We start from the raw sequence: 20,161 nt of genomic DNA, 5'->3' as shown, positions 1-20,161 counted from the left end.
CTGTAGGTTGGATTCAGTCTGCAGGTTTTTCATATAAAAGTCCATTTAACAAAACAGCTACTGTTAAGTACTGGCATAACGATCGATCTGTTGTTGGATAATAATATTCCTCATAATGCAGTTCTGAAGCTGAACAATGTTTCTTTGCTGAGAAATAAAACTGGCAAAACACAAAATTTACATTCTCCTCTTAAAAAAGGAAACAAAAACAAACATGTAAATAACATATTTTTTTCTTCCAAAAATGAATTATCCATTAGACATACAATACAATTACATAGATACATATTTTCAATACCGCACATTCAATCTGCCAAAAAAGTAATGATTACAAAGCCAACAAAGATGCTGCCATATATATAGAGAGATGTATGTACAATGATTATAGCATTCATAATTGCACTATGCCTCAATAAATGTAAATTACAGGCTTATGTTCTAGGGAATTGTTACAAAAAATACTCAAAGTAACTTGGGAATGAGAAATTGCAAATCAGAGGTGCCAATCAGAAACAAGAAGGGCTTCCTTTGGTACAGACTGAATATCAACACTCTGCCCTTTTACATAGGAATTAGCCAAATTTATTCTCCACTGCTATTGAACTACAACAGTCAAGACAGCCGGGCTGTGATTGGACAAATATAAGGACACAGCTAAAATGTGACTGGATAGTCTGCAGGTCAGGGGGTTGTAGCCACGTGCGAGGTTGTGATTTGACAGTCTGAGCAGTTCAGCGCACTGGGTGGCTGCCTCCTCTTCTTTAACTGAACTGGAGCTTTAGTCAGTCTCAAGCTTGTGTGGATTTGTGTGCATGTGTGTGTGGAAGGGGGAGAATACAGTTAGCTTTGTTGAATACTTCAAAAACTGCGAGAATCAGCTGGTCGACCAATAAGTCAGTAAAGTCAGTCAGTCCGCTCCTTCTATGTTCATTAGCCCTGCTCTTCTCTGCTCTCAACACTTCCATTAAAGTAGTAAACAGCGCAAAGTGGAGTCTGGTGCTTGAGTTGTTTTGGCATTGGCAATAAATATACATATTACCATAATAAAAAGCGTTAATGTGGCACAGTTGAACATAATCATTTAACAACATTGTCTCATAAATTATTACCTCCTCAGCTCCCTTCAGTCTGTGTAAAAGCGACCGCCGCCATCATGAGTCACCAACCATGACGCAGCAGAGCGGAGGTCCCTCTGCACCTCCTTACCTTGTCGCTCAAAGCTCAGAAAGCTAATTTTAAAGCCAATTTCTCTCATACATCTGAACTTCACGGTTATATTAGTCGTGGAGAGCCGTCACGTGACCGTCGCTCAACACACGACTCCGGCTATTTCTCCAAAAACATGACCAATGTGCTTCCATGGTCACACATGCCTTACTAATCAGATGGTACATAAGTCAATGCAATGTGGTAATTATGATGATTAAAGTCAATCAATACCAAATCAATATGAAATTATTATTTTTTTCATCACAAAATCACAGTTTATGCCAACTCATCGAGAGACTTGCCAATCAAGGAAAATGGAAGCTATTAATTAGAGTTCTGTTACATCATTCCTGTTGGGTAAACAGGTGAAACACCCACTTCAGAATGAACTGACAGGTAAGGAGGGAAGGTAAAAAAAAAAAAAAAAGCAAAGGAATGAAAACTTTTTTTTCCTCTTCTTGTTTATAAAAAGGCAGGAGGGAGGGAGCACATTGCATTCATTCCAGCTCTGATGTATCAGACTGACAGACAAAACAAGCCCCCACACCTCCAGTGCACAAAGTAGTTCCTTTCTTTCTGTCCAACAAAACAAAACAAAACTAAAAAAAACCCCAAAAACTTCACAATGCGCAAAGCCTAAAAATGAGGATTGTTGCTGTACATATTCAACAGCAAATCCCTCCCTGGCCCTTCCAGATATCCTGCCCCCCCACAATATTTCATCAACTCCTTAAATAGCAAGAGAACATTTACTTTGCTCACCCCTTGGGGACCAAGAGATCAACAAATGGCAAATAAATTAGTAATACGCAACCATTAGAATTTTTTTCTCTGATTTTTTTTTTCATGTGTGTGTATATGATCTATCTTTTCACAGATTGCGTCAGTCAGTGTGTGTGCGGTGAGGGCCTCCGGTTGGCAACCCTCGCTGCTCCGTTCTACACCAGGTTGTACTCCTTTAGGTTGAGCTGCAGGATGGTGTCTTTGACGGCTGCGAAGACAAAACGGATGTTCTCTGTGTCAGTGGCACAGGTGAAGTGAGAGTAGATGATCTTATCACTGTCTGGATTCAGGTCCACAAACATCTTGAGGATAAACTCTCGCCCTGCTTGGGCATCCCTCTGCGGACCTGGAGAGAGGGAAAATGATGCTCTGTCAGTACACCTGCTGTAGTGCTTGGAAGGAAAGTAATGCTTTCAAAATACTTTTTCCCAGTACATGTTTGCATGCTACTGCAGGCTAGTCTGTGGTGATGCATGACTTTTGACTAATATAAAATGGCTAACCATCTTCTTCAGTACTTCTACAGAAACATTATCTTTACATTTATCATTGTAGCACCACAACATGTACCCTTTCTACATTTGATTATTACACATCATGCTTTAACTGGTGCAGATATAAACATCTATAAAACACAACTTTCTTAGTGCCTGTTCAGATTTGTAACACTACACTACACTAAACACTAAATTACTTTAATGCAAACATTTCACATGTATTTTTGTATGTCAAATTGTATGTATTGGATTCTTGAAAGATTTACAGTCAGGTGACTGTTTTTCAACTGTCAAAACCACAGATATCATCTCCTTCTGTAATCAAGTGTGTTTTAGAAATAGACATTATGTTAGACATTATATCAATCCATTCAGGATTGTATGTAATTGTTACATTTAAGTTGAAATATCAGCTTATGGCAAAAATAAATGACTTATACACTTACAGTTAACCAGAATTAACTGGTTTCAGATTTGAATAATTTAACAAATTTTAAGCATCTGCTGAGTTAATTATAATTTTGATTAATCAGTTTGATTAATCAGGTCGACCAATATGGGGCAGGTGGACATGTAGTGAATATGAGCTTTCTCTTTGCAAACTGCACTAATATCAATTACAGCTTCTCAAGGAGATTTGTCCTAGTGAGTAAACTTGCAGCTACAAGGAAAACTTGCCTGATTCAAATGTTTGATGTTTACGTTGGACACCAATGCTGCTGGTACTCACCATCATACTCTGGGAAGTAGTCAACCAGATGAGAGTACATGATCTTCTCCTCCAACAGGTCCTTCTTGTTGAGGAACAGAATGACCGAGGAGTTTTGGAACCAGGGGTACGTGATTATTGTCCTAAACAGAGCTTTACTCTCCTCCATCCGGTTCTGCAGTGGGAGTGTGTGTGTGTGAATGTGGGTGTGTGTGAGAAGAGGGAGGGGAGGTAAAGTAAAGGGGGAGAAAGACATACAGAAAGAGAGAGAGGGAGGGAGGGAGAGAGAAAGAGAGAGAGAGAGACAGAGAGAGAGAGAGAGTTAATCACTTAATTAAACCACAGCCTTTCATACTCATTAAGTACAGATTTTAATAAACGTTTTACTGCACCAGAGGGAGAGCAGTAGAAACGAGAGAGAAGGGCGGCCATGTCGCCTTTGAGAGTTTAATTTCTCCCTTGCACTTGATTTCAGGGTTTAATTGAACAAAACAACCATTCTGGAAGCAAGCTTTAGATATAACATCACCAGTGCTGCAGTGTGAAACAGAGCATCTCCTATATTTTATAAAAATAAAAAAAATAAAAAATCTAATGGCAGGATATAGAGGATGTGCAGCTGCTCAGTCGTCTTTTTCTTCTACAAGTAACAGAGGAAGTAAAACACATGGACGCAAAGCACAGACCAACGCACATATGAACACCTGCTCATTAATACATTTTTAACAAACTGACACACATGCTATATCCTCTTAAGGAGGAGATGTGGCCCAAGGCGGTATTCAAAACAGCTGGCTGATCATTTACAAATGCTTTCCGAGGGAACAAGAGGTGGAGCACTGCTAGGCAGGAGGGGAATCTGATTTCCGTTGTTTTAAATAAGAAGCTTTTCATCTTGAGGGCCAACTTATCTCCCACATGAAATTCACATGAAATAAAATATATATGTTTTTAATTTAGTAACATCATATCATCAAGAAGTTGATCAAATTCTGTGCAAATGCATTAATCAATCACCTCATTGTCTGATTCCACCAAAACTTGGTCGTACTCGCTGAGCGCTACCAGGAACATGATGGACGTGACGTTCTCAAAGCAGTGGATCCACTTTCTCCTCTCCGACCTCTGACCGCCGACGTCCACCATCCTGTCGCGGCAGAAGCATCGAGGAGAGAGAAAACGGTCACTATAAGCACTGAAAATGTTTGCAGATCTGTCTGCATCTCTTCATGATCCGGGGATGTGTATGCACAACTTGTGGGGTCAAAGGTGATGACACTGCTCATCATGTGGATGTGATTTAAAAGCTTTTCTGTCAATGAGCTGATCAAAACCAGAATATTACCATTATGATCATCGGAACTACTACTCCTACTGTAATTCTACCAACGTGATTTCAAAGAGAAGGAGAATTTCTTGTAAAACACACTGAGGAATCAAAAGTGAAACTGCCTGTTCAGTGTGGTGGTATTTCAATGCTTTGATGAAACTGCTTTCACTGCTTACTGCATTTTTTGCATATCCACAATGTAAGTAAGTACAACCATCAAATAAATGTAGGTGAGTCAGAAGTGCCATATTTTCCTTTTAAAAAGATGCTGGAATAAAAATATACAGTGAATCTCCCAAAATGAGAGGTCAATATATCATTGAAACACTGTTTTGACTCCATTCTCCTTGCATCAAGTCAGTAGTTGTAGTTATTATTATTCTTATTATTATTCTTATTATATGTACATTCCTATCAGGGCTGAAGCTTTACAGGCAAATGTCTACAACATCAGATCCTGAATAAATATCTGATCTCACCTGAATATGACACTCTGCAGGTCAAATGGGTATTCGATGATGCCTGTGGTCGGGACTCGAACCCTCAACACGTCCTGCTGGGTGGGAAGATAGGATGGCTCTGCGATTCGGTCCAAAGCGTTCAGGTAACTACAGGGGCAGAGAAATGAAATGATCCGGGATGATGTCTGTTCGTCATCTGAATCACGGCAAAGTACAACATCTGTATCCACTGTGTTGCTTTCCATTCTACTCACTATTTAGTGGAGTCTGAGAGCTGGTATTCCCTCCTTCGATCGTAACACTCCTGGATGCCCGGGTCATTCCATAAGCTCTTGATTGCATCTACGTAAGGATTCTCGAACATGGTGACCTTTTCTACGTCCACCTCTCTCACGATGTTGGCGTTACCCTGGTGGAAAAACATGAGAAAAAGTGCTGTGATTTATGAAGACTCACATCTTTACTAAGCAGCACCAAACATAAATGAAAACTGGATTCATCCAAACTTCACAACAGTATTGTTGAGACACAATCAAAATACAGGTTGTGCAGTCCTAATTATCACTGGTTTACTTTCTCACTCACACACATATTCTACATCCAGAAATTTCTTTGCACCCGCAGGCTCAGCATGGACCTAATATCTGAAAAATCCCGCTGGGCCTATTAAAGGGGAAAGTTTCACTGCTCCAGATTCCCATTAAAACTCTCCTGTGTCCCACGACAAGAGATCAACATGTGCCTGAAAGTTGACACACTTTCACGTACTGCACTGACATTCTTTATGATTAGGATGAATACTTAATGCTAGCATAGCACCTGCTGAACCTAACATGATTTGGTTTTTGCAGTTCTCACACTCTACTCTTTTCATCCAGATTTGTGGGCATATGGAACATCTCAGCGTAATAGATTTCACATTTATGTTGAATTAGACTTTAACTCACAGTTACGCAGTCATTTCAAAAAATCCCACATGTACAGTAGCAGACAGTTGCAAGATATTTAGTGTGGACAGGCTATTATAAAATGGAAAGCTATTATGATAACAACATGAAGTTTTATCAGAATGTATTATACATGACATCTGTTATCTACAGAATCAATATCTAACCCATCAGCCTTTTATTAAACTACACAGAACATTTATATAGTCATGCAGCTGCTAGAATTTAGAATACACTGCATGACTATGACTGTGGAACTGGCTGACTATAGTAAACATGGAAACATGGAAAAACAAGCCCATTTCACTTAACCAATGCGGTCCCAAGTCTCTACAGACTTTAAAGCCCAACACCACAAATGACAAAACATCGCTCCTATTTTCAGTGTAGACCATGTAGTTAGGGACAGAATGACCTGCATTGGAATGAGAAGTGTGGAGACCCAATTATATGGTCTGAGCATGATTTAGACATGAAGACGAAGAACATGATGTGACGGTTGGGGTCTGGGGACGGAAGATTTTACTTAAATAAATGTCATCTTATTCACAGCCTCTGAGATAATCAGTCCACAGCGGGGATTTAAGAGTTGAGTATGACAAAAGTGAAAAAGTGAGATGTCACAGAAGACAAAAAGATAAAGTAGATACACCACATCAGTGATATATTTCAATCAGTGGGTTTGATAAGTCTACCAGACTGCGGTAGTTGTATTCACTAAAAATGCCCAGAGAGATGGTGTAAACATGATGAACGGGTTTCATTTTCACTTCCTCTGTGATGTCAGTGAACTCCTTTGTTAAAGGTAAATACTTCCCATTTCAGCATTATGTATATGAGAGCACAGGGATGATGGTTCTCAAGTATTCAGTAGTTCTGTTGCAAGCTTTCACTATAGACATAACGTCTGAATTACACATATCTTACGCACATAACAGATCCTTTTGTTGTTTCTTTGTACTTAAGTACTTCCATAAGACCATAGTATTCCTGTACTTTTCTACTGAGTAATGAATGTCTCATACAAAGCCTTTGCTAGCAAACACACAAACCTCACAAGAGGTGTTTTCCAGATACTGGAAGTGCAGTTATTACAAAGTCTGGAGGTCCTGGTGGTAAACCAGAATACAGTGATATGTAGGGAGAGCAAAACATCTTGCATTACATTTTTTTTAAAAGGAAAACATTATTTTTACTCATGTTTAAGGGATGTACTTGGTTTTTCTTGTGTTTAAAGTGGGTAAAACAATGGTGAAATTGTTGGGCTGAAACAGCATATTTGGTTTCATTCTTCATGAGCATGCACTCGCTGGATGGGAAGCGAAAGCAAGTACGGAAAATGATCCACCGCAACAGCAAAGACCCAAGGAGCGCCTGACCAAGTTAAATCCAAGCTGTGGTGCCATTTCAAATCTCACAGTTTATACAAAGTGTTATCTAATGCACACCTGGTGCTTAAGATTTGGCTCCACTTTTTGATTGGCTGTTACAGTATGTGTCTCCAGCATAAAGAAGTGTTGTTTTACATTGTTAATTTGACGCCTGACGAAGGTCCGTGACCTAAATGTTGTTTCTGTGATAAGCTCAGTGCTGACAGTGTGTCAGATTTCAACTCTTTCTATTACAAAATCTCAAAGTTTAAAAGATAAAACTGTGTGAAAACTATCAACTTAAAAGTCAGATATACAGTTGTAAATCTGCAAGCAACATGAGGTGGTATCTCCTTTTTTCCTGTGCATAATCAATAAAATATTTCCTTAATTCTAACATCCGAGATTATGATCTGACTTCAGGATATCATATTGAAATCTACTAAATAATTGATCCCCCCTTCCTGCCCAAATCTCTACAAAACCTTTCAGCAGAAAAATCCTCTGACTGGACTATGGCCTAGTGGGGAGGAACTAAAGCAGCGTGGTCAGCTGTCACCTGAAATGGTCCGATATCTAAAAAGCGTTGCCGAGGTGATCGACTCCTGTGCGCCACTTCCTTTCATTTGTCACTCTCATAGGGAACAAACTGTGAGTAAGGGGTCACTGTAACATCTCCCTGCTCTGACGACAAATGAAATGCAAATGAAAAATGAGAGCGGGGTGGGTGTGGGGGGATAAAGGACCTGCTGAAGTGATAGTTACAGAAAATGAGGTCAAATTTAGGTGAGTAGTACAGGGCAGATCTCTCTCTTGGGTATTTGCATACTAGCATTTGTGTGCACACATGGTAACATGCAGGAAAACACAAACACACACAGAGTAAGATGAAGCGCTTTAAGAACACAGGAAGTGCCAAAAAGGACAGGAAACGATTATGGATGGCTGTTCCAAATAAGATAGACAGCACTCTAAAAATATACAAGCACACTGTGGCCACTTTGCAGCGTCTTTCTCTTTTTCTCAAATTATTTGTCACCCTTCACTACAGGGAATATAAAATGACTTGAGTGAAAGGGGGTCACTTACCTTGTTGTGCTCATATTTGTAGGGGATCTTGAGTGTCTCCATGGCCCGGATCATGGCCTGCATGGCTGTGAAGATGTTCTGATAGACAAGTTTGGTGAAACCCCTTTTGTCCTCATCAGAGTAACCGGCGCCGTGGATAATCCTCATCTGTTTGATGAATGTGCTCTTCCCACTCTCCCCAGTGCCTGGGAAAGTAGACAGGCAAAGGGGACAAATGAGCAGAGTTTATTTATTTTGCAGGTTTGCGCAGGGTTTCATTTAACCAGACGACACATTCATTCAATCTCCTGTGTCAGCAGTCACGCTCCTTAAATGGACATTTGTGACTTTCCTTGACTTCTATGGGTGAAAAGGGAACAGCGGCAACATGACAAAAGTCTCACAATAAAACAAGTAGCTAGTCAGAGTTGAGCAGCTAGACGACAGCCATAAAAATCTAATCACAGACCTAGCTCCATAGTTATGTGGATACGAAATGCACTGAAGTATTAGCAAACATTTGTCTGTTTTCACAACCAGAGGACATGGAGCAGGATTAGCATTCATTTTAAGTCATATTCCTGGCCAACGTCTAATATTCACTATTCACTGAGCTCTATTTTGATGTCTTCCAGTTGCTCCCTCGGCCACTTAACACTGCATGATATTCACCAGCTAGTCACTTAACTTTTTCTGTTGTTTGGTACTGTGCAGGTGGCATACAGTGGACTTAGCAGAGATTTTTCTCTGACAACAGCTGCCCGCTCCATCTGGAGAGGTTTATTAAACCTCCCTTTCAGAGATGCCCCCTTTCACATTAATCTGACGGCAGTTAAACATGTCTGAATAAGGACCCTGGTCATTTTTAATGTGAAAGTAACAACAGCAATCTTGCTAAGCCTGACTCCCTCTCATGCACCAAGTGGCAAATATCACACAAGCACGCAGCTCTTTCCGCAAATGTGCCGTCATGGCTAAACGAGACATTAATGCAGAAGTCACCTACTCTATGTCTGAGGGCTTAAGAGCTGGGGGCCAGAAAACAAAAACAAAATGAATTTTAAAAAAAACATTAAAATGTAGATTTGACTGTATTTGGGAAGTCATTCTAAAAACATTTTAAAATATTAATGTGTATGAGAATTTCCTGAGGGAAGACAGCTGAATCGTAGCATTTTGCAACACAACATCCTGTCTTTGAAAAAACATGCGCACACACATCTATAAACACAGATGTACAGCACTTGCACACACACACATACAGCACATATACTCACTCGCTCATGCACTCAGTCAGTCACACACATATTAATATGCGCTGGCTACTTTCCTCTCAGCCTGTTTGCTTGGTCTGGTGACAGACCAAGAACAACATCTCTCTCCTCTCAGTGGTGACAGGAACTATTTGGGTGTGAAGAGCTGGGGGTGTAGTTTCTCTTTGGTTCATTGAGAATCTTGGCAGACAGACTGAACAGTCTAACTTTACCTCGCCGCTAACTCTTGAATAACTCTGGCAGGAAGGAGTGTACGTATGTGTGCGTTTTGCATGTTTTGCAGGGGATGGGTGCTGCATTCCAGTGTCAAGTGTCTGTTAGAAAGTCTGGATTTGCTACACTCCTTTGTACTGTATAAAATAAACTCTATTTTAGCCAAATTAGCCTCTCAACTGTGGGTCCATAACACAGACTTGGCACTTTACAAAGCCAAGCGACAGACTAAACTTGTGCTGAAATACTATAACCTCTGTGGAAACAGCTTTTCTATTGTAGGGCTGCCAATTTAGAAGCCTGAAATGAGCATGGAAGGTAGTAATGGCAAAACTAGACTTAGCACAATTACCCTTGAAGTGCTCTTTAGCCAAACACTTAAACCTGAAACTCTTTGAAAATTATATTTGTTACTGAGCAAGAAGCATTTATTTGGATTTTGGTGGATTTTATTTTCATTCACCCACACGCTAAATGACAAACCTGTACTTAGAAATGCTGTGTTACTGCTATAGTACACTTTGAAATATTCACTTTGTTGCACCAGTGGGTGGGTCACCACCTGCTTTACACACACACACACACACACACACACACACACACACACACACACACACACACACACACACACACATCCTGTCCACTATTACATTAACCTCAGTGACAAGTAGTTGTTGTTGCAGACCACAATAGTGTTGTAAAAGAGTTAATGCCTTACAGCACCATCCTAAAAATAGACACATTCTATTTTTTTAAGCAGGCAAGTGGAACAGTGAGTAATCGCAAAAACTTAAATGAACTGTGCCAATGGGTTTTGGATTTGTGCACACACACAAGGATCTGTGTTGCTCTTGTGTGGCCTTGTGTATAGCTGTTCAAACAGAGGAAACAGGAGTGGACCTGATGTCCTCTGTGCAGGCAGTCAAAAAGGGTGTGTGTGTGTGTGTGAGTGTTTGAAAAAAAAAGAAAAAGAAAAAGGAAAATTCAGACACATTTAAGTAAAAGGTCTCACCTGGTAAATTAGGGCTGAGATGCTGCAATTCAGCTTTATGTTACAAATTTGGCATGCAACGAATTTCAAGTGGAGTCTGCTTTTGAATGTTAAATAAGTGGAGTAAATGTTTTGTCTCAGAATACACCCATTCATTAAAATGTTCTTCACAGAACAACCGAAAACTTGGAAGCTACTATCCTATAAGATTACAGTATTTTACGCAGGTTAACTTAGGTTATAGAAAAATGAGAAGGTTATACAGCACTGTACAATCATCAATAACTGTATCTATAATAAGGGCAATAGTTCAAAATATTGCAGACAACAATATCTCCAAAACAAATCAGGATAACTCGACCACATCTGGGTCTTGATGGATCCTTTTTACTCTTTCAATGAGAGACGCTGAAAAGAAAAGGAGAGGATGGAGAAAACAGAACACAAAAAAGGGAAACAGGCTACTAAGTGTCTGTGTAAGGTGCTTTCATTTACTCATGTGATACTCACTAACATTTGAAACTTGACTGTGAGCTACCAAATATTCACTCTGTGTTGTCACCAACGTAATCTGGTGAAACAAACAATAAGTACATATAACAGTAATGTGAATTTGGTAGCTTTCTGTTTCTGTCTCCAAACGGCTGCTGTTCATTGGCGACCAGACAAGTCTTGGAAGACGTCACGTTTCCACAGCCCCTGAATGCACCACAGCACTGGTGTCAGCTATGCACAGAGACGGCCTGCAGCTGACTTTTTAAACCAAATGGGACAAAGGATGCAAAAATGCCGATACGATGCTCTAACATCATTATAAAAAATGCATGAGTGAAGAAGAGATGAATTCACTGCCAAGAGCTTTGCAGCGCCTCAAGAGTGAGTTAACACACAGAGCAGGGGGAGGGCAATAGTACCTTATCCACTTTTACAAATGCTTTAGTGTAAACTGCAACATGTTTCTCTAATTACAGTCTGTAGTACCTGTGCTGTAGTAACACTGGTTTATAGCCCTGCTTCTTATAGCATAACAAGTGTCCAACTGTAGTTCCATACAGAGTTATGACTAAAGTTGGAGACTATACTCCCATACAGTCCATACAGCAGTTCCATTATAGGGGGATGAACCCATAATAAACAGTCTGATCTGAATGACAGGGAATCCTGTAGAATGAAATTGAACTCATTCTTTTATTGAGCTGTTGAAACTGCTGAATGACGTTTGTAGAAATGATCTGTGGAGCTGGTTTTGTTTTTCACTTTCATTAAAAAAAGTCAGTCCTGTGGGTGTCAGATCTGCTCAGTGTTAATGGCAGGCAGCCTTAAGCCAGCACCAGCAAATCTCTAGGCAAAACAGAGGGCAGTCATGAATTCAATAAAAATACTGTGGTGTACCCACGTACCTTACTAGACAGCATTCTGATGTTCACCACCAGCATTCACAGTCTGAATATCTACATGTTAGTGTGAGTTATTCTAGTTTAGGACAAGATTTAAACTCTGTCAATGTCATACAAGATCTGAAACATACTGGAGAAAATACTGAATCTATGTATTTTGGCCTGTTGTAGTGAAATTGAATCAGTTAGAAAAGTCTGACCTGATAAACTTAAAGTTATAAAAAATGGTTTGGCTTTAAAAAAAAAAAGTTTTTCTTCCTAATTCTGCACTTTTTATTGCTACACTGTTAACTTGGCTGCATTCATACGAGAATCATATGACATCTTTAGTGTTTCCTTTCACAATTACAACCATGTGTTTGTTAAAAGCTTGTTAAAACCTGCGGTGGACTTTGTTCAGTCGTAGCCTTGACAAAGTTCCCACAGCTTTCATTTGTCCGATAGAAGCAGCTGACAGTGATTGGGTAGATCAACACTTTTGCAAATGTTTTTGACAGATGATATGCAAAATTTGACAGACATCAGACGTGCAGATTGAACATGTTGCAATGTTGAAACAAACACAGTTTAGCAGATGTTTTTCTGTGACCAACTCCATAACGGTTCTGCCTGTTCTGACATTTTGAACCTGATATACTTTCATCCCACTTGTCTATGATTTTCTCTGTATATGTGTATATCTAAGTGTGTAAAGGGGGCCAGGCATCATAAACTAGGTCCAATGGTCTCTTGAGGATTGGAGCTGGGCTGTGCCACTTTTGTAATTGGGAAATTTTAAATTAATTTAGCAGACACAGACAAGTCTGATAATTATTAATTTTTAACCCTTTCGACTGTCAACAGATGTTTGAGACCTCAGTGTCAAGTCGAATGTATGCAATACACATAGAAATGCAAAAAGAATTTTTTGACAAATTTACATCAAAATTTCTCAGATCTCAAGGTGACATATTCAGATTGCTTTTTTCAACCGACTAGCAATCTAGACCCAGAAGATATTCAGTTTATGCTATATATATGAAAAGCATCAAATCCTCACATTTCAGAAGTAGTTACTGATTCATTTTCTTTTGATGGTCTAACTGATTAACTGACTAATGGTTTCAGCTCAAGTAAAACTAAATAAATAATAATAATAATAATGGGGGGGGGGGGGGGGGGGGGGGCAGTTAATCAATGGCAATAGAGGCAGTTAATCTCACTCTCTCTATGCCTCAGTGAGCGTAAAATAATATCAGATTTGAATAAACTGTTATTGCAAATTAACAAGGTACTAAAATACACTACCATCCTGAGAGTCCCTACACTGTGCATGTGTTCTCCCACTAGTTTCAGTTCAGTGAGCTCTGTATGCACAGGAAACATGTTCCAAAGAGGCAGAACATTTGTAACTACAAGTATTGTATTCTCACATTTAGCAAAAATGGAATGTCATGAAAAGGACCATGGGAATTTGGTGAGCTGATCACGGGAATTTGGAGAAAAAAAAATTGAGTCAGAGTGCCCTTTAACTTTTCAAAACATCCGTGCTCACAGCTGCATTACCATGCTTCGATAAAAGTGAAGTTGAATGTTGTCCTGCCCTTCCTGTTGCACTATGAGCTCACCAAAAACAAGTTCCAGCTACTTCTGTTGTCACAGCAAGAAAATTAACCAAATCCCAATAAACTTGACAAAATATTTAGTTTGACTGATTATTAGTGATCCACAAAAAGTCCTTGATTTATTACACAAAACAAATCCCACTAAGTATCCTAGTTATCTAAAACAAACCAATTCTGTTTCCCTTTCTTCACGAACAGATTCACTGTGTGTTTCCAGCCTCCAGTATCTATGTCACCATTCCTATGCTAGGTTGCTGCTTTCTGCTCCTCTCCATTCATCTTGAACTTCCCATGACTGTACACATATGGAATCTCAGCTAATGTTTTGGTGCCACAGCTTCTACCTTCCTTTCTCCTCATCACTTAATACTTCTCTAAAACTGATGTCATGTGAAGAGTAGATGTTTACTTTCCGCAGAAAAAAAAAACAATCATTCATTCCAGAATAAATGAGAGTTGTAGAAATTTTGAGAAGCACAGGTGGAACTGGTAACATTAATGATGGCTCAGTTTTTTGCAGTGCAATGCAGCATTTAACAGTATTATTAGTTACACCTGTGTTTGACAAAATGTCTGCTCCCCTGGTCGTGTGTGGCAGTTTGGTAACCCCCGAGTTATGTTATTTTAAAAAACTGGTATTGTTTTGGCATGTTTTTTTTGTTTTGTTTTGTTTTGTTTTGTTAAGCATGATGTAAGTCGCAAATTATCTAAAGCTGATGATGATACAGCTGTGTTTTCTTACCTACTGAACAATGAGGTATGAGTTGCTCTAATGGATTATGACAGTGATTTAATTTTGAATGAATGTGTTTATGTTCATGTGTTGCTGGAGATGATCAATTTCAGTTGGCTCTTGCTGAGATACCCTGCCTCATTGTTCTTCTGCTTTGGCAAACATTGATTTTATCTGGACTTTTCCTGAGTCACATATCTTAGTGAGGTCTTCAGTGTCTCTGACTCATTAGCTGGCATTAAACTGTATGTGTGCCAGACAGCTTTTAACACTATCCAACCCACTACCCTCCTCCTTCAAAGACTCCACATTGTTGCTAGTGAAGTATCCCTGGTCATCTGTCCAAGTTAAATGAGTGTTAATATCGGTACATCTCTCTAATTAGTTTACAGCTACTTAATGGATATTAGATGCACAAGAAGGATGGATTACATGCTTGCAATGTTCTCTAAACTTGCTTACTTGTTATGTTGTAAGTGTTTAAACATACACAGTCCCTATGGACACAAAGCAATTAGTGGGTTTGAAAGATTATAAGTGAAGTTTAATGGCCAAGATGATCAGTGAAAAAAAACAACCATGCAATTGACATTTTGAAGGATTGGAAACCTTCTTAAACTTGACTAGAGTTTTGTGCTCAAGTCTCATAGGACACAAAGCAATTAGTGAGTTTCAAAACCCACAATACACTGATAGCATATGGGTTAATGGAGCTGTACAGAGCACACACAACTTCCTCCGCTTAACTTGACCACTGGTAGTGGGAGTGGTACCCGTCGATGTGTAATATACACATAAACATAAAACACACAATTTCACTGTGAGTTCAGAGCCAGTGTATGAACTGATAAATTCCTCTCACTGACAAAATGGTTAATTTAGCTGTAATTGTCTTAGAAGCTGAGACGTGTGAATGCTGGTGTATGTATGAGCTTATCTTCTATCCACAGGGGTCGCTAAGGTCTACTGTCCCTGTTTGGCCTGGACCATATTCCTATCACATTTCCTATTTATACTCTGGTTGACCTACCTATGCCACATATCAGAACAAAACTGCACAGTAGACAACTATACCGTCCACACCTCTGTCAAACACCTCTAGTTATGAACACTGGACCCTGCAAATCACACTGCCCTCTATATGTAAAATGTAACTTTTTCATTACAGAAAATTCATAATTGTTTTGTGTGTTGCAGGGAAATCACACATGTGGTTAACCACTGTAGGAAACTTTTCACTCTACAGCTTAATGGATTTTACTGTAGCTTCCCCATAACTCCATATTCAAAGACATTAACTGGACGCATTGTCATTAAGAGGCACGCAGCAAAACCACTCTGAAATATAATAGCCTGTACTGATAGGGTCTATTGATAAGCAGCTGCTACAAGAAATATATATATAAATGTTGAGTGTGAATCATAATCAGTAATTATTTGATTTGGGTCATGAACTGTTTTGTATCACAAAATGACTAATCACTGAATAAATACTATATTCAGTGTTAGGAGAAAAACAGTTACGTCTTCAATGTTACACATCATCACTTTTTGGTTTGGGTCACTGGCTGTTTATGTGTTTACATAACAAGCAAGTTGTTGGGTATTAGAGGAGATTAAGGGGCAACAATGACACAATTATTTGTCCAAATTTAACAAGGGAGGTGGCAGTCAGCTCCTTCAAATCCTGTTAGAGGGGATTCATTTCAACGTTTTGTGCAAACAGGAGGGCAAAGGGGAAACCTTCCTCATTCAACCCTTCTTAAAACATCCTACAGGGGACAAAACTATGATCTAAGAACTAAGTTTCCAGTCTGCTTTTTTTTTAAACACCTTCTTCTTCATGCACTTCCTCCGGATCTGAGTGAGGAGAGCACTAGATCAGGAGGAGAGGCTTCTGGTGCCACTCTCCACCACCACAGCCATCTCATCTAATGGGCTTTTTGTCGGAAATCTAATTAAAAACAGGATGGTGAGTAGATGACTTGTTTTCCTCATATTTCTCCAGTATGACTAATAGTTCTCAACAAGATACCCCCCCACCCCCCACCCCAAACATCCCCTTCAATTTCACAATTCCACACTGGAAAAATGCAGGTGCCAACATTATATTATGACTATTTATTTGAAATAATAGCTGGGTGGACATTATGTGATTAAACCATGAGACTTAATAATAATCATTAATAATCTATTAATCATAATCGGTTTCATCTTATTGTGTCTCTACTTACTTAAGTGCTGCTGTGTTGGGTTTCAGATAGTTTGAGAAAGATTAAAATGAATGAAAACTGCATACCACCACACACAGGTTTCTGTATATTTAAGGAGGACATATTCCCAACCTTGCTTTGTATACTCTGACACCTGTGACATAATCATTGCCAGGGTTGGGTGTTAAGCTGCAATACTGTCTTGATTACTCCCAATAAAACGCTAGACTTTGGCCCAGCCAGTACTTGACACACTCATATAAGCACACCAGCTGGACGGACCCTGTAGGCCTGTGGCTGCACAGGTTGCAGTCAGGCCAGTGAAAGCTGTTAGTAGAGAGGTAAATGAGGTAAGAGTTGAGGCCCATAGTGACTGGTGAGCATTTGTTTCCTCGACACTAACCGGTCGCAGTTATTCAAATCAGGTGGTTGTTTTGTTTCTTTTTTTCTTAACACTGGGAGCCATACAGGCCTGGCTGGACAGCCTCTCCTCCCTTTGCCGAGCTGCCAATCTGTGCACTCGACTCACACAACACGGAGACATTTCCAAACACCCACTCCCAAACTTCACTCAGGTGGGAAGCCCCCCCCCCCCCCCCTTAATAGACTACCACCACCACCCTCATCCACCCCTACCTACCCCCTCTCCCCCTCTCCCTCTCTCCCCGACAAAAGGTATTTTGGGTGAGAGGAATTTGGGCAAGGCATCAACCCCCCCCCCCCCCCCACACCGTGTTTCTCCCTGCCGAGCTTACCGAGAAGCAACAGTTTCAGCTCCCGGCGTGCGTCCCTCTTATCCCGGCGGAGCTGCCTTTCAATCTCGTCGTTGATCCGCCTGGCTTCTTTCGCCTCCTCGCTGAGACAGCACGCCATAATGGATTCCAGGGTCATTCTCGCTCTTCTTTTCTTTTCCTTCTCTCTCTCGTTTAAACACGCTCTTTTCCGCTTTTTCCTTTCACTGATTCATCCAGATATCAGATCGGCCGGGGTAATAAAACACATACACACGCACACACACACACTCACACACACACAGAGGCCTGTGAATGCCGAATAACGTCCTCATACAGGCCTACTTGTGGTGAAATAACGCGTGGACGCCCTTTCTAATGAGCCCGAACAGCACACAGATTGTGGTGGAAAGGAAAAATTAGATGTTTGAGAAATTATTGAAATCCCCCCCCTCCCCCCGTTTCGGTTCGCTTTGCTGGGCCCTCCCGAACAGCTTCCAAAACAAGTGTCCAAAGCGGTTTGAGTTGAATATCTGTCCAATCTTAATTGGTGTAATCTGCTTTTCCTTCTCAATATGATCAACAGATCCTTTTAAGACACATCCTCCGTACGGCTCTGTGTGATCTCGTTAAGCATTGCCATCCGTGCACGGCCACCCCCTTTATAGCCCTTCAAAGTCCTCAATGTTGTTATTTTTCAATCACCGAAAAAAAAAATCCGTTGTGTTCGAGTTGCCGTCGCTGATGAGGGCGACGGGGGGAAAACACATGAATAAAGCTGTTCCGTTTTATTTTCCAATGGCTCGACTCCCGGGCGTGGTAAGGCAGAATATGGCGGACTTTCACTCCAATCCGCTAGGCTGGGATACAGTACAGTTATCTCTCTCTGTCTGCTCAAAAAACCAAGAAAGCCACACATAACATAGCATTTCAACCGGAGCTCTCGACGCCGCCGCCGCCACCGCCGCCGCTGCGAAAATACGTCCCCGTGTTTTTTTCCTTTTCGTCTCAAAAGGCGTTCGCGTCCATGGCTCGAGAGGTGGGATGCGAAGGAAAGATATAACCGCCGTGTTGCTGCTTTCTTTTCCCCCGGCCAATCTTCTCCTTTTCCTCAATTCTCTTCATGTATTTTTATTACAGAGGCCATCCACTCCTCCGCTGGCAGGGGTGACGTCGGCCTCCCATCGACTAGGGGGGAGTGTCACGTCAAACAAACGCCACACAAGTATTTATACCCCAACCTGTGGAATAGAAAATGTGTATGAATGGACAAGCTGAACTCATATATCTCTATGGGCAGGGGCGTGTAATAATAAAGGGGCGATTCCACTTGAATGTCTGTTATTGTGCTGACTTGGTGGGAGAAATGTCCACGTGAGGAGTCATCGTCACATTATATGTCAGTGATGGATTTACACCAGTAATCAAATAGCACTGCAGTAAATTCCTCTTTTGTGAAGGTCATTATTATGTTCTATTTTTATTGAGATTGAGAGAGCGTTGATTCAAATCCGTGGCCAGCTTTAGTTGTTGTGTTAATGATGTGGATCCTCAAAATACACACTCAGACGCCAGTTTTAATGTACACCAATTCAGCCTAATACACCAGAATGTATTTTATGATGTTAAGGTTTTTTAAAAATCATTTTGGATGCTGTAGTTTGTGTTGCTGATGGGTTGTATATTTTCAGATATTTCATCAATAAGGGTAGATGTAGATTATTATAGCTAAGTATACCTAATAAATTGACTAGCATGGAATTAAGTCTCTCAACAAGAAATGATCCTGTGTCAATCCTGCTTTTACAAATTAGAAAGTGTCAGCAGTTGTTGCCATTCTGAAAATACAAGTCATTTTTTACAACATTAATGGTTGAATGATTACCACTCAATTAAGGTCATACTAGCTCAGTTCAGTGGACACAGTAACATGTAGATCTGTATGCCGTCCAGTAAATAATCCCTTTGTAAAGGTCATATGTTCTGTTTCATTGAGACTGAGAAGTGTGCAGATTGTGGTGTTATTATTTTGGATTGCTTTGATATTGTAAGGGCATCCTCACAATATAAAATTCATTTTTATATGATTCATAAATGTATGATATATTACAGTGCAGATGGACTCATTATGATATACAGGTGTCCTTTGAATTGATACATGTGGATCATCTGTGCCCTATGCCTTTAACAAACTGGAGAGTTGTACAGCAGTTGTTAGTCACATTATTCTAACAACAGGTCCACACACTTACAGACTGATGAAATGATAAGTGGATGGATGGATAGATGGATGTTAAAGGCCATATCATGTGTCCACAGTTGTTCCATTATGGTTGTACTCCACTGTTCTTGCCTTTGCCACTAGTGTTATCAGTGAAATTAGCCTCTCCTCTACCCTTTCCACAATCAAACAATTGCCTATCATTACCCACTTATTAATGAAAGGACAGTCAGTCATGTTATAAGTCAACACAACATTGTGTGAGCTGTTTTGATTTGGGTTTGGGTATTTAAGCAGGCCCTGATCTTACAGTGGACTCAGGCCCCACCAATGACAGGGGTAATGAGCTTTGGTCCCGAGCAACACTATGATTAAAGTCCAAAGCTATGGCTGTAGAACGAGCATCGACC

The 20,161-nt window shown here is 40.2% G+C and overlaps 1 protein-coding gene across 1 annotated transcript; it reads right to left on the bottom strand.

Annotated features, from left to right (window-relative positions):
- Positions 1 to 217: 217 nt before the first annotated feature.
- On the bottom strand, positions 218 to 18,760 carry LOC108878293 (guanine nucleotide-binding protein G(q) subunit alpha). Its single transcript, XM_018668839.2, has 7 exons — positions 17,555 to 18,760; positions 8,396 to 8,580; positions 5,244 to 5,398; positions 5,008 to 5,136; positions 4,216 to 4,345; positions 3,220 to 3,373; positions 218 to 2,338 (listed from the first exon to the last, which is right to left on the bottom strand). Exons 1-7 carry the CDS (start codon positions 17,688 to 17,690, stop codon positions 2,148 to 2,150), a joined length of 1,080 nt encoding a protein of 359 aa, XP_018524355.1. The 5' UTR covers positions 17,691 to 18,760; the 3' UTR covers positions 218 to 2,147.
- Between the last annotated feature and the right edge of the window lie 1,401 nt (positions 18,761 to 20,161).

The sequence above is a fragment of the Lates calcarifer genome, linkage group LG13 (genome assembly GCF_001640805.2).
Source record: "Lates calcarifer isolate ASB-BC8 linkage group LG13, TLL_Latcal_v3, whole genome shotgun sequence".
NCBI classification, from domain to species: domain Eukaryota; kingdom Metazoa; phylum Chordata; class Actinopteri; family Centropomidae; genus Lates; species Lates calcarifer.
The sequence above is the reverse complement of the archived record's forward strand: the minus strand, read 5'-3'. Positions and strand labels throughout refer to the sequence as shown.

Bases quoted from the DNA above. Each gene is read 5' to 3' on its own strand.
- LOC108878293 (XM_018668839.2), bottom strand. From the start codon at position 17,690: ATGACCCTGGAATCCATTATGGCGTGCTGTCTCAGCGAGGAGGCGAAA. The intron at 5,137-5,243 runs GTGAGTAGAATG...CTGCCCCTGTAG, and splicing joins CTCTCAGACTCCACTAAATA to TTACCTGAACGCTTTGGACC. The intron at 4,346-5,007 runs GTGAGATCAGAT...CTGCCGCGACAG, and splicing joins CTGCAGAGTGTCATATTCAG to GATGGTGGACGTCGGCGGTC.